The following is a 14,293-nucleotide window of genomic DNA, read 5'->3' on the forward strand; positions in this document are numbered from 1 at the left end:
ATTCTAAATCCCTTTGACCCTTTGGATACGCATCTTCGATTTAAGTCCAAATGTTCAGCAAAAAATCTCACATATATTCCTCAGTGCTATCCTCTGTGGTCTGAAGTTGGATCTAAAAGGTTGTACAATCTAAGCTCGAGTAAGTTCCGCAGAAGAGGAAAAGGACTGGTCTGTTATTATTTTGCCCGAGTTGTGCAACACTGTTACGAAACGCAAGGGTCAGGCGGCCATCTTTGTGACCCGACGTGACTCACTGACTTTAGTTACCTATTCGTGACTTTGCGTAACGTGAAATTCGGATGATCATGCTAGCGTGAGGCAGAGGAAGATGGCACATAGGTACCTCGCAGCCGCTAGATCGTGTGAAAGGGCCATCAGAGGGCTTGTTCATCTCCAAAACCCGTGTAGAACCCAGGTAAGACACTGCTGATTTTTAAAAACTGATGGGGAGGGGGGCACTGTTACATATACCAAGCTTACGATATGTGAATGATGCACCTGAACTGTGCGTACAAAAACATTGTTTCCTTTTGTCATTACGGCTTAGTCAAAAAGTAGAAGAAGGTAGTAGTAGAAGAAAAACAAAGATTCCTTTTTGGTCTTTTTTTTCGTCCTGCTACGCCATTCATGAATATTTTGCTGGACATAAACAATGGAGTGGCTTATGCAACATGTTTAGGCGGCTACATAATGATTGATATGCAAATACTCCTTATTCTCAGTCTTATTATTGTGGCGTTTACTTGATTATATGAGTCAATTACAAGCTAAATACTTCTCACATTATCCTCACGCGCGGATCCAGGGGGAGGCGCGCAAGGCGCGCGCCTCCCCCTTCAGCTGGCAAAAAAAAAAATGGCAAGATAAACCAAGGCTACTAGAGGTCTTCAGAAGTTACGTCAAGAATGTTGACAACGTTATAAAACTAATTCGCTTATTTGAAAGGAGATTTTCTGGTACTTATTTAGAGAAACTTGCAGTTTGCAATTACTAGTGGGTCTTTCGAGTCACGTAAACTTATGGTAAAGGCCCGGGGACGGAGCGCGGCCGCATCAATTTCTCCCCAAGAAACTGGTGGGTCGCTGTAAGCCCAAATCGGCGCTCAAATATATAGAAAGAGCGTGGAAATTTTGTAAGATCTCCAGAAAATCAGCGGAAGTTAATTATTTTTGATGAACTGATGATTTCTATCGTCCGTCATCGGCTTAGAGAGACGCAACCCGCCTTGGGAAAATCGGCGTCGTGCGGCGACACCCCCCTCCCCACTCCAGTTCTGATCAGTCGCCGCGGTGACCGTGCTGACGTTTTTGTTGTCATTTCCCCCCGATTTATATGATAATCGTAATCAATTGCCACCGCAGAAGCAAAAAGAGTCCGAAATATATCCATTTTCAAATGCATAAGACACTTTCAAAATCGTCTCCGGCAAGCCACTCAGATCCCATGAGATTTCTATGCGATTTTATAGGAGCGCGAGCCGCTTCACGGAGAAAGGCAAATCGGCAGCCAGGTACAAATAATTTTGCGATATTGTTTGTGTAGCGTGGCGTCATTCATGAATATTAAGAAGGAGAAACTATCCTTCGTTAGGTTTGTCCTCAGTTGTAGTTGCTAAAAATAGTAAAAGATGTCCCTGAAGTGAACTAGACAGCCACAGACATGACAAAAAGTTAGTGTTAGTTTGCTTCTCAAATTTGCTCAGATATGGCTCTAAAATGCACCAGAGAGCCTCTATTTCTTATAAATTTTCTGGGGGAGGCCCCCCATACCCCCCCAACGAGAGGGGGGGAACCCCCCTCTCGTGCTCTCCCCCCGCGCAGCTTACGCTGCGCGGCCGCGGCCTTCGGCCGCGTCATGGTGCGCGCACCCCCCTTAGCAAATTTCTGGATCCGCCAGTGATCCTTATTGTATTTTAGTCCATTAATTTGACTCCATAGATTCTTCTACTTCTTCTTTCCTTTTTAATATTGCTAATGGTTACATTGTGTACTTTCATGTAGTTTGGATCTCAATAAAAACATCAAAAGATACTCACTAACAATTGTATAGGACATGATTACCTTCAGAAACACACACAGATACACAGTATGTTCACATGTACAAAGCTATTTAAATGTTCAATTTCAGTTCCAATTGTGTATATTGCAGATCCCAGCCCATGCCCATTCTCTCAGCACCACAGTTGAACAGTCCCAACATATAAACAGACTTCTGCAGCAGTGGAGCAGATTATTATGTCAACCACCAAAAGGTATGTATTTTTTAAATTCTTGTTTGATACTATAGTGTAGCTTGCACATACCACTGTAGTACTTGTCCCACAAATCTTCGAAAATGTACAATGTTTGATCAAGAAGGTTAAAATCCTACAAATTGCAGATATAGAGTAGAGTAAAGCTTTTTGCTTTGAAATCATTGATAATACATTGTAGAAATTTTGTCTTGAAGGATTTGAGAAGTTCTTCCCAGGGGGGAAGAAGAAGGAAGCCCCAGAGACCAAGAACAGCCCCCCACCGCCCCCACCACCCTCCAGCCGTAACACAGGGGGACCACAGAAGCAGAGTGAAGGCCAGGATGACTGGTTCTCACAGTTCTCCAAGGCTACCGGGGGCGGGGGAGGGGGGAAAGGAACAGGGGGAAAGGTACGGTACTATAAGCTTCTGTAGCAGATGTGGAAATTATGATGTTTCTTCAAATCATTATTGTACAGGGCTCGAAATACCACCTGCATGTTTTTTTTTTTTTTTAATCATCTTTATTACACACAAGATGAATACATACATGTATATATTACAGGCTAAGACCTAGGACAGCCCTTTGTCTGTTCTCCAGGAGGGCGCAAGGTATTAAAAGAAGTACTGGTAGTGCTGGTAAAATTGGAGCTGTGCAGGTATTTCTGGTGTCTACCTGCACCAAACCTGCACTGGTCCATGTACTAGGTCTTATACATAAATGTTATATGAATAATGTGATGGAGGTGTACATGGATTGTTATTAACTGTTACAACCCATAAAGTATAAAAGAAAAAATAGCAATGGTTCTTGAACAATTTTAGTATGATCCATACTTCCTAAATTGTGGTGCAGGTAGAATATGTCTGCTGTAGGTAAATTTCAATGTTACCTGCACAAGTGCAGGTATGCAGAAAAAAGTATTTCGAGCCCTGTTGTAGTTATAGATTCTCAGTGTAAAGGACTTGTGATTTCTATCTGTTTAAGTTGGAACTGTAGTGTGTATATGGGCAGTGCTTGAAATACCCACTTGTGGATGCAACTACATTTTGCTTGGACCAACTTAATTTCCAACCCAGTTAGCGCAGTACCCAACCTGAAATTTTGCAGTTGGAACACTGCGTTTCTCCCACCTATGTGCATGAGCCGTTTTTTAAATCTATTTCTTGATGAGATAGAACATAAGTTCCTACATGTTAGTTGAAGAAAAGATGGACAAGAAGCTGATTTGAAGAAAGTAAGTAGTTACTTGGATGTTGATGGCTCAAGCTGGATTTTGACTTTGCCGCCTGAGCTACTTGGCTGAAAAAGTATTTCGAGCACTAATATGGGACTTTGATATTTTTGGAAGTTACTTCTATTTAGTCTGTGTAACACAAACTCTGCTATCCAGAGTTGGTAGGCTCCTCCCTGCGGGAATGTAGAACGCGGCAATGTAGGACGGGCCTAAGAAACGCGATTAGATCAGGCTAACTTCTATCGAGACTAACTGTTTTCCCTTCTGTCTTGCTCAGCAACAAGGAAAGTGGCCGTGGGACGAACAGCAGACCTTACTGTTGTTAGGAGCCTTCGGCGGGGCAGCTGGCTTGTACTATATGATATATGGTGCTGCTGGACCAGAGATCAACTGGAAAGACTTTGTCAACAACTACCTGGCACCAGGAATTGTGAGTCTTACATTCTTGCTTTTTTTTCCAGAATATATATCAATTGTACCAGGTCCTTTTGCCATATATTGTAGCATACACGGTAGCATGCATAGTCCAGTGGTTAGCGACCATGCCTCTGGAACTAGAAGCAGTGAGTTTGATTCTGGCTGTGTCGCTCACCAAATATGTACGCAACCGGAAAGGGTTGCAGACATTAAGCCATGGTCCACTATTCATTGTGCTTATTGTAAAGAGCTACATTGTGTAGGGGAATTTCCCCGGTACAATGAACCTATAAATACTGTACATAGCGTCTGTCCTCTCTGTCACGACCAGTGGAAGACTAGCTCTTCAGTGAGCTAAAACTGGATCGATATCCCTTTCCATTCCTTTCCTATCCTATATTCATACTTCATATGGTACATGAACTTTCTATAGTACATTATCTGCAAGAGAACTCATTGTAAACTCACTTCTTTGCTTGATTACTTTTTCTTTAGGTTGACAGAGTGGAGGTAGTTAACAAAAGATGGGTGAGAGTGAGGCTAAAGCCAGGACACCAGACACAAGGGGTGAGTCAATCATCTGTCTTTCCATATCAGGTTACTCTGGAACTACTCTACATGTACATGTCTCCTTCATCAGTTTTATATGCAATTTGTTATTGTCCCTGAAAGCTAGACAGATTCTCTAATGTTGAGAACAGGCTTTTAGCCAGGCATGCGTCATGGCTTCATCTGGACGCGCTTTTCTTAGAATAACAAGAAATTGGACGCACTAGAGGCCCTTACAATGGGGAGCAGATCCTCTGACAAGCATGAAATTCTGATTGACCAGGGATGCTACTAGGTCATTTGTGGTCACAGTCTTCTACTGAGACCTCTCTGACAGTATTTTTGCCCCCCAGAATACCTTTCATTTAAAATTCTTGAAAACTATGCACTATGGAAGGTGGATACCCCCAGACCCACCTACAATAGTCACACCTATATCACTTACCACGACTCACCAAGAAACTTGGATCCCCTTTAATAGAATCCTAGCTAAAAGCATGGTTGAGAAGCTAAAGACAGTCTATCACTATAGTATCAGGCCTAAATTGTTTTTGTACTCACACTTTTTAAGATACAGAAGACATTGAATGATATTTGAGCTTTGTGTCTTCAACTTATTCATCATTTGCTTTCATCCCACATGCACAGAAGTATGTGTGGTTCAACATTGGGTCTGTGGACACATTTGAGAGGAACCTGGAGAACGCCCAGTTGGAGATGGGCATCGAACCATCCAATCACCTGTCTGTAGTCTACACATCAGAGAGTGATGGGTAAGGTCAAAGGTCATACAAAGACTCTCACAGGAAATTATGAATAGTCTTTTTCTTTGTGTTTGTCTATTCCCTGAGATAAGGAACAGGCATTTGAAGTACAAGGTAGATTTACATTCAGTTTTAGATACTGGAATTTTTATTATGGAATTCTTTGCTACTAGTTAGTGTTACATTGTACTTGATAAATCCTATGAAATATTGACAAAGGTTACACTTCTTGAGTGTTAACTAGGTCATGTAAGGTTTTCTTCAATGTGGGGTTGTGTGGCGCAATTGGCAGGGTGTTCAATTCATAACGCAGAGGTTCCTGAGTTCAAATCCGTTGATGTGCCACCAATCTTGTGCCCTTGGGAAAGGCACCTAACACGACTTTCCTAACTTCACTCAGGTGAAAATGAGTACCTAGCTTCGGTTAGGGCCATCCCTTGGACAGGATGTTAAATGGAGGTCCTGTGTTTGAGGAGAGCCACAACTAGAACATGTTAAAGAACCCACTGCACTAACGAGTAGGGATCCAGGTTTGAGCGGATCAAATAAATCTGTTTGGATATGCAGCTTGGCAGCCTGTACTCTTCAATACAAACCTGGTGTGTTAGACCCTAAGGTGGTTTACCAGGTATGCAAAACAAACAAACAAACAAACTAACAATGTTTCTATTTCAGGTCTTTCATCCTGGGCATGATCCCCACCCTCCTGATTATCGGGTTCCTGTTGTACATGTTGAGACGAGGACCAATGGGATCGGGCGGCGGCGGAGTCAGCAGGGGGGGACGGGGAGGGGGCATCTTCGGTTTCGGGGAGAGCACGGCCAAACTGGTGGCACAGCAAGACATCAACGTCAACTTTGCGTAAGTTGTTAGCTTCCTGTTTGCTAAGTTTTTGTTTGCTAACAATGAAGATATTGCTAGATATGCAGATTTATGTATAGTAAGTATAAAGGCCTTTGAAAAAAATCCGCATTTTTTTAATGATAGTGGATCTGTGCTGAAGCTAACTTCTTGAGTGTGGTTCTAAATAAGATATTTCATCTAACAGGGATGTTGCTGGCTGTGAGGAAGCCAAGCTGGAAATTATGGAGTTTGTCAACTTCCTGAAGAACCCTCAGCAGTATATTGACCTGGGTGCAAAGATTCCAAAGGTATTTCTTACATTTTTTTTATCTTGGTTAACATGCCTTATAGGGACAACAGCATTTATATTGTGTTATATTGTGTAGTACTTTTTAAAATCTTTAAGAGTGACAATAAGATGATACTTGTCATCAACATAAGTCTTAATCACACATTTAGAATTCTGTAAATTCAGAAATTTTCACGTGGTCTTATGTTCGTGGTTTTCGCGATGCAAATTTACCGCGGACTTAAGACTACCGCAAACGTTTTTCCATGGCAGTAAGAGACTACAGTGCATGGTACATTTGTACTTCCGCAAACTTTAAACCACTGCAAACAGACCTTTTTCCACTACAACTAATTAAATCCCAGTGAACTTAAATGCATTTGCAGTATAGTGCACAATGTTTCTTTTTTTTCCAAGTTTCAGTCAAATTGTTCATAGTGGATTGTTGTCTTTCTGTGCTTCTTGTCAATACATTTTGTAACACAATAGTTAATGTTGTATATTTTAGGGAGCTATTCTGTCAGGACCACCAGGAACAGGCAAGACTCTCCTAGCCAAGGCCACGGCAGGAGAGGCAAACGTCCCCTTCATCACTGTCAACGGTTCAGAGTTCCTGGAAATGTTTGTTGGAGTTGGACCTGCCAGGGTGAGGAAATCTGCACTAAATTGTGCTTCAGTTCAGGCTAAGCTTCTCCAGAATTTATTAATTGGCAGGGCTTGAAATACTGGATGCATGTGCACCCTGGTGCACCCAAAATTGAAACTGTGCACCCAATTTTTTCTATGGGTGCACCAGTGCACCAAAACATTTTCATAGGTTTGCATTTGTAAAGATATCAAAGTATACTAGAATACTACCATATTCTTGAATTTTTAATGATATTGATATGCATTTCAATGGTATTACTTTTCACACACATATTGGTTATTCCTGTTTTAAACTTTTGCAAGTAGAATTTGAAAGCAGTAAGCAGTTAAGGTTGCAATTAGGTTTTGCTGACATTCTAGTTCTACTTTATTTTCTGTGGTTCACCCAAAAATGTTTTGGTGTACCCATTTTTTTAGGTTGGGTGCACCAAATCCCAAAAATGAATTGCAAGCCCTGATTGGTGAAATTTGACTAGCAATGTACGGTCGTATCCAATCATGGAAAATCTGGAAATGTTTTATGCATTGTAACAAAGCAGACTTGGTGGGAACTTAAAATGTTGCATTAACTTTTGAAGTGTCAGGGCTGGTTATATCTACAATATTGATACATACACAAGTTTTTATTCTAATGGTTCACCAGCTTTTTGAAAGTTAATGTTTTGTTCAACACATAGTTCATACTGTTTTGAACTGTATTTGTTTAATAAGATATATGTATTAATAATTTGATTGATTCATAAAGTTCTAACACCATTTCGTTTACTGAAGGTGCGAGACATGTTCTCCATGGCCAGGAAGCATGCCCCCTGTATCCTGTTCATCGATGAGATTGATGCTGTGGGGAGGAAGAGAGGCAGAAGTAACTTTGGTGGGCAGAGTGAGCAGGAGAACACTCTCAACCAGCTGCTGGTGGAAATGGATGGTCAGTCCTAGATATCGAATTTGTCAAACACCTATATTTGTAAAGAGACTGCATCATATGCAGGGCTCGCAATACTTTTTTTGCATATCTGCACTGGTGCAGCTAACATTGAAAATTACCTGCACCAGACAAATTTTACCTGCACCACTCTGAATTTAGGAAGTATGGATCATACTATAATTGTTAAGGAACCATTGCTATTTTTCCTTTTATAGATCTACTATATAGGTTGTTACAGTTAAACCCAGTACATGGACCAGTGCAGGTTATGTGCAGGTAGACAATAGAAATACCTGCACAGCTCCTATTTTACCTGCACTAACCTGCATATGCAGGTGGTATTTTGAGCCCTGTTATTGCCGTGGTACAATGTGAACCAGTCAGAATTGCCCCGAGGAAGATGACAGACGGTCACCGAAACATCAGCAAAAATAAAGTTGTGGTTGTGTAAAAATAGTCTTTATTCAGTGACTGTTACATATTGCTGTCTGAAATGTTAAACTCTCAAGTAACTTGTTTTCCAGGAAACTCTTAACGATAATGGTGACAAGTTTGATAACATCCCTTACAGTAAATCAAATGATACATGTAGCTGTAGATCTCTGTCATATGAGACCAAGAACAAAAGATTCCTTCTCTCTCTTGAGAAATATTCAACATCAAGCATCCTATTCAATTCTTTTGACCCAACATTTTCCCATGTTTCCTCAGGTTTTACAACCCAGATGAACGTGGTGGTCCTGGCTGGTACAAACAGACAAGACGTACTGGACCCCGCCCTCATGAGACCTGGGCGCTTTGACAGACAGATCTACATTGGACCTCCGGACATCAAGGGAAGGTGAGAAACACTGCAACAGTTGTTTTCATTTGCATACAGAAGTAGGTCATACTTAGCCTGGGAAAGTAGTTCGCTCCGGCATTTATTATACACTACATGTATATACAGTCGCTTCTCTACTGTTCCGTCTGGGATCCTCGGCCACGTTAACATCTGAGATCGTTCAAATTTTGGATGAGGTTGCTGAGTGGTCCCTACACATGAGCGAATTAAGGAATGGGATCAAGCGCTTGTTCGAACAGAAGTTCCAACATCTGAAAGCCCTCCGTCCACTTGCAAGAGGCCTGTTGTCATCGAACGAGTGCTCTAGGACCTATTCCTTAACTGACGTTAGCACCAAACGATTTGAATGCGCAGGTCTCCAGACAGGTAGCAGAAGCAAACATAGGAGCAAACTACTACCCGGATGGTACCTAGGCTAGGTCATATCGTCATACTGGTATGTTAAATGGGCTGGCATTAATCTGTCAATAATCAAAAAGTCACTGAAAGGCTTATCGTTTTCATAATTTCAAGTCTGTTTTGTATTACTATATATCTTAAATTTTTCTTGCAGAGCTTCCATTTTCAAAGTCCACCTAAAACCACTGAAGACAGATGTAGACAAAGATGCCTTGTCCAAGAAGTTATCAGCCCTCACTCCTGGTTTTACAGGTACATACATTTTGTACATGTACTTACCTCATTGAAGGTTAGACATCCAGGTAATAAGATATGCCAAAAAGCAGTTACTCAAGCAGCTGGATGTACCTACAGTTGCTCAATGACCGTTTCCAAAATCATATCCAGTTACTTTTTGGTGTACATGTACTTGTTTTGTGTCACTCCTTGATTTCCACATTTTGTGTAAGTGGTAAAGTTGATAGCCTACAAATGTATAAATAAGAGTGAAGAATTTCTGGCCTTTGGTCGATCCTACCTGCGGCAACTGGGGCAATGCAGAATACCCTGTGTTGTACTGGAAATGCATTTAAATTTACTTTCACGGTAGCGGGAAAATGGAGTGCTCGCGGTAGCACCATAGACTGTAGTCACATACTGTAATGAAAAAATGTTCGCGGTGGTTTTAAGTTTGTGGAGAAATGGCTATCGCAAAAAAAATGCAAACATAAAAGTACCACGAACATTTCTGCATTTACAGTATTTAAAATTTATGTCACTACATTATTTTATACATGTATTACTGTACTTACTTACAGGTGCTGACGTAGCTAATGTGTGTAATGAGGCAGCCCTTATTGCAGCTCGCTATGGTAAACCATCCATTGAGATGACACATTTTGAACAGGCAATAGAGAGGGTTGTTGCAGGTAAGTCACAGCGTTAACCTTCTGTCTTTACTTTGTATTGTTAGATACATAACAAGTCTGTCCCAACATCATTCTTTCACAATATAGCAAGATCACAGCTATTCTGCCTAAGCTAGTAAGTCTATGTACCTAAATATGTCACTTAACTCTCTAGAATTTGCCTTTTCTACAATGATGTTTAAACTGTATACTAGTACAGTAGAAGCCAGTTAATTGCACAATGCATGAACGCACACTCCTATTATTGCACAAAATGCCCAATTCCCAAACCGGTGCGGTCCAGCTGGATAACTGCATTATTGTACCAACCCAGATAACTGCACGAAAAACACAGGCAAATTTGGTGTGCAATTAAACGGCTTCTACTATACTGAATTTGGTGTGCGGTTGACTAAAGCATGCAGAAGGTAATGATCTTCTCTTTGTCAAAAGTTGGTCAGTCAGGACTCAGCACAACTGTCAGTATTATGGTAAATATCCACGTTGCACTGTTGTAGGTTTGGAGAAGAAGACCCAGGTGTTAGCCCCTGAGGAGAAGAAGACTGTAGCGTACCATGAGGCAGGCCATGCTGTAGCCGGCTGGTACCTAGAACATGCAGACCCACTGCTCAAGGTCTGTGTCTCTTCTTGCCATTCAAATTTCATACAATTTCTATGAGTACACATACATACATCGTAAATCTGGTTACACCGGTGATGTGCAATATATTGTACGTAAAGTTTCTCTAGTATTATCAGTCATTCATGGCAGACATTAAAGTATTCGTTGAGTACAATCATTTTTATGCTTTCAAAAGACTGAAAATTATGAAAATTTGTGACTAATACTTTTTTGTTTTGTCACGTCTTGGCAGGTGTCCATCATTCCCAGAGGGAAAGGTCTAGGCTATGCACAATATCTTCCCAAGGAACAGTACCTCTACACTAAGGAACAGGTAAAAAATACCTTCTTTTTTCTATGCAGAGCCCGTTAATAGTTGATATATCACAGACGGACCGCGTAGCACAGTGGTATTGTGTTCGCCTTGTGACCGAGAGGTTGCGGGTTCGAATCCAGCTGCCGTGTTACCGATCTTGTGCCCTTGGGAAAGGCACTTTACACGGTTTTCCTCACTATACTCAGGTGAAAATTAGTACCTAGCTTTGGCTAGGGCCGTCCCTCGTTGGGGCGTTAAATGGAGGTCCCGTGTGTGTGGAGAGCCACACCCTATGCACGTTAAAGGACCCCCACATGTGCGATGGTGCGGTGTGAGATGGAGCAAACCCTTCTGTCTGGAGTTGTTGATTCACTTCAAATCAGATGGTTGGAGGCCTGGCGAACCTTCATACCGTATCAGCCACATGGTGATTTACATCATTCACCCCCGTCTTGTATTCAGCTAGAAGAAAGGGTATGCCACCCCGTAAGGGGCAGTATATCCCCAACGGTGCTGTAATACACCTTATGACTATGACTGGCTGATTGATATCACAGAACCCTCCCTTAATCTTCAGTCTTCAAGATAAGCATCAACAACACCAAGACATTGTTTACCATTACATGTTTCTGTACTAATGCTGATGTTCCATTTACACCAGCTGCTTGACAGGATGTGTATGGCGCTGGGTGGGCGAGTAGCTGAGCAGATCTTCTTCAACAGAATCACCACAGGAGCACAGGACGACCTCAGGAAAGTCACACAGAGTGCCTATGCACAGGTACGTCCATTATTTTGTACTCTGATTAAGCATTGTCATGAATATTGTACCTCGGTATTGTATTAAAATCTACCTAAAAGGGTTGACACTACAACATTTTTATCAATTGTTCTGATGGTTACTGTAAATGCAGAAATGTTTGAGGTGGTCTTATGTTAATGGTTTTCGAGGCAGTCTTACCGCGAACTTAAAACCATAGCAAACATTTTCCATTACCGTATGTGACTATAGTCTATGGCACTACCGCAAACTTTAAACCACTACTTTCCCGCTAACGCCAAATCAAATCCTGTGAACTTAAATGCATTTACAATATTCTTTGCATGAATATGCAGTACAGGAAGACTTTGGATGATTTTGAACTTGGAGTCAACACTAAACTACAAATTTTGTCCAAAATGTTGTTTTTGTAGTGCGAGACTCAAACTTGAATGTTTTCTTTCCAAACAGATTGTACAGTTTGGCATGAATGAGAAAGTGGGGAACCTGTCGTTCGACCTGCCCCGTCAAGGCGAGATGGTGATGGACAAGCCGTACAGCGAGGAGACTGCCCGCCTGATTGACCAGGAGGTGCGCGGACTGGTGGACATGGCGTACCAGAGAACGGTCAACCTTCTGGTGGAGAAGAAGCCAGATGTGGAAAAGGTTGGTACAGAATTCGGATATTGGGAAATATTATATGCAGTAATGGTACAGTCAAACCTGCCCAAGGGACCACCTCTTCTTAGCGACCACCTGGCCATTACGATGCTTTTTCCTGGTCCCGAAAATTTTCCTTATTGACGTAAGGATGAAGCGACCTCTTTACAACGACCACCTGGCCAACATGACCGTGACCAACTAAAATTGGGACCAAATTCGTGCCCATAACGACTTTCAATGATAACTAGCGCAATTTTTTTGCCGAATTTGGCCAGTTTGCGTCATATTTTGACTACCATTACGATGTTATGTTCAGAATAAAGATGGCGGCACGTGTGTGTGCTTGCTACCTGCCATTTAACACAATGGAAACTATTTGAACTATGTATCGGGCATGTTGTGAGTCGATACTCTTCTAACCGACCACCTGACCAAAGCGACCGCTTTTGCCCGGTCCCCCGGGTGGTCGTCTTGGGTAGGTTTGACTGTATTTTTGATTTAAGCAATCATATTAAATACCTGCTAATCACTGGACAGAGGGTCCCCAAAAAGTGTTCATAACACAACGCTAAACTTTCTTCCAACACAAAGGTATCCACTAGGGGTGGGTACTGGTAAATCGTTTTTTCTTGTTGGACCGGTCCAGAAAAAACGGACCTGAAAAAAATCAATGGACCAGATTTTGGACTGGTTAAAAAATGAACAGATTATACTACCAGGCTTTCACATGTTTTGGGACTTACAGGTCCAAGAAAAGAACAAGAGCAATGTAGAGGAGAGATGATAGTCACTTTTACCAAGCTTCTACAGTCTCAAACTTGGTCTAAAACAGAGGCAGTTAGTATTGTTTACATGATGATAGATTTTAAACGCCAATGGATACTCCACCAAACAGAATCCTTAACCGTACATGTACCATTATTTTTTTAGCAAGATTTTTGCCTTCTGAATATTTAATCAAAATGTTGGGCATTATTTGGGAAGTGAGGATCTATTTAGCAACTAAAAAGACTAATCATTCATCTATGGTTTCAAAATTTGTTATTTCCAGGTTGCCATGAGGCTTTTGGAAAAGGAGGTGCTAGACAAAGCAGGCATGGTGGAACTTCTTGGGAAACGACCATACGCAGAGAAGTCCACATATGAAGAGTTCGTGGAGGGCACAGGAAGTGTGGAGGAGGACACCTCCCTTCCAGAGGGCCTGAAAGACTGGAACAAGGAGAAGGAGGGAGGGAAAGAAAGAGAACCCGCTGTAGCAACGTTTAGGGAGGGGGAGTTATGATCAGTGAGGTCTAATTGTTGTGAAAACTGTAATGCTAGTTTTCCTTTATCCGTGGGGTAACCTATATCCGTTGATTTTCAAAACTGCGCATTTCGAGATATCAAGTCGACGAAGGGGGTTTCGAATATTGTAATATTGTCAAAATATTGAACTCACATTTCATCTGAATGATAGTCCTACATACCCTGCTTTTGAAAACAACGGATATAGGTTACCCCATGGTTAAAGTGAACTAGCATAACACACTGAAAACCCATACTGTGATAGTTGTTTTACATCGTCTCTGATTCCTTACTGGGGACAAAACAAATCAAATGGTTTTCTCGTCAGCTCGGTAATTTTTGCCGCAAAGGTGTGCAAAAAATGAGGCACTTGATGTTGTGTGCAGAATAGAATGTACACATTGTACAAAGTCTTATGCCACATAATATAGAAACTCTGTAAGAAAAGAATTAAATCCTGAATTTCTCCGATTTTGATGACCATAGTTGTGTGTGAATGTGAGTGTGGCCGTTAAACATTTCAAAAGGAACAGTTAACAAGCCCAAAATGTGTACATACATTGTAAGACTATACAATGTGCTTTTCCTTAGCTACATCCTTACTAGCTATGTCA

General features: G+C 41.5%; 1 protein-coding gene across 1 annotated transcript; it reads left to right on the plus strand.

Moving 5' to 3' along the window:
- Positions 1-19: 19 nt before the first annotated feature.
- Positions 20-14,137, plus strand: LOC118417149 (AFG3-like protein 2). Its single transcript, XM_035822561.1, has 18 exons — positions 20-415; positions 2,149-2,251; positions 2,449-2,642; positions 3,747-3,899; positions 4,382-4,453; positions 5,084-5,208; positions 5,875-6,060; positions 6,248-6,350; positions 6,840-6,977; positions 7,751-7,904; positions 8,616-8,745; positions 9,302-9,399; positions 9,945-10,055; positions 10,553-10,668; positions 10,910-10,990; positions 11,634-11,753; positions 12,204-12,398; positions 13,447-14,137. The coding sequence occupies exons 1-18, from the start codon at positions 329-331 to the stop codon at positions 13,675-13,677; spliced, it is 2,397 nt and encodes a 798-aa protein (XP_035678454.1). The 5' UTR covers positions 20-328; the 3' UTR covers positions 13,678-14,137.
- Positions 14,138-14,293: the final 156 nt, after the last annotated feature.

The sequence above is a fragment of the Branchiostoma floridae genome, chromosome 6, assembly GCF_000003815.2.
Source record: "Branchiostoma floridae strain S238N-H82 chromosome 6, Bfl_VNyyK, whole genome shotgun sequence".
Classification (NCBI taxonomy): domain Eukaryota; kingdom Metazoa; phylum Chordata; class Leptocardii; order Amphioxiformes; family Branchiostomatidae; genus Branchiostoma; species Branchiostoma floridae.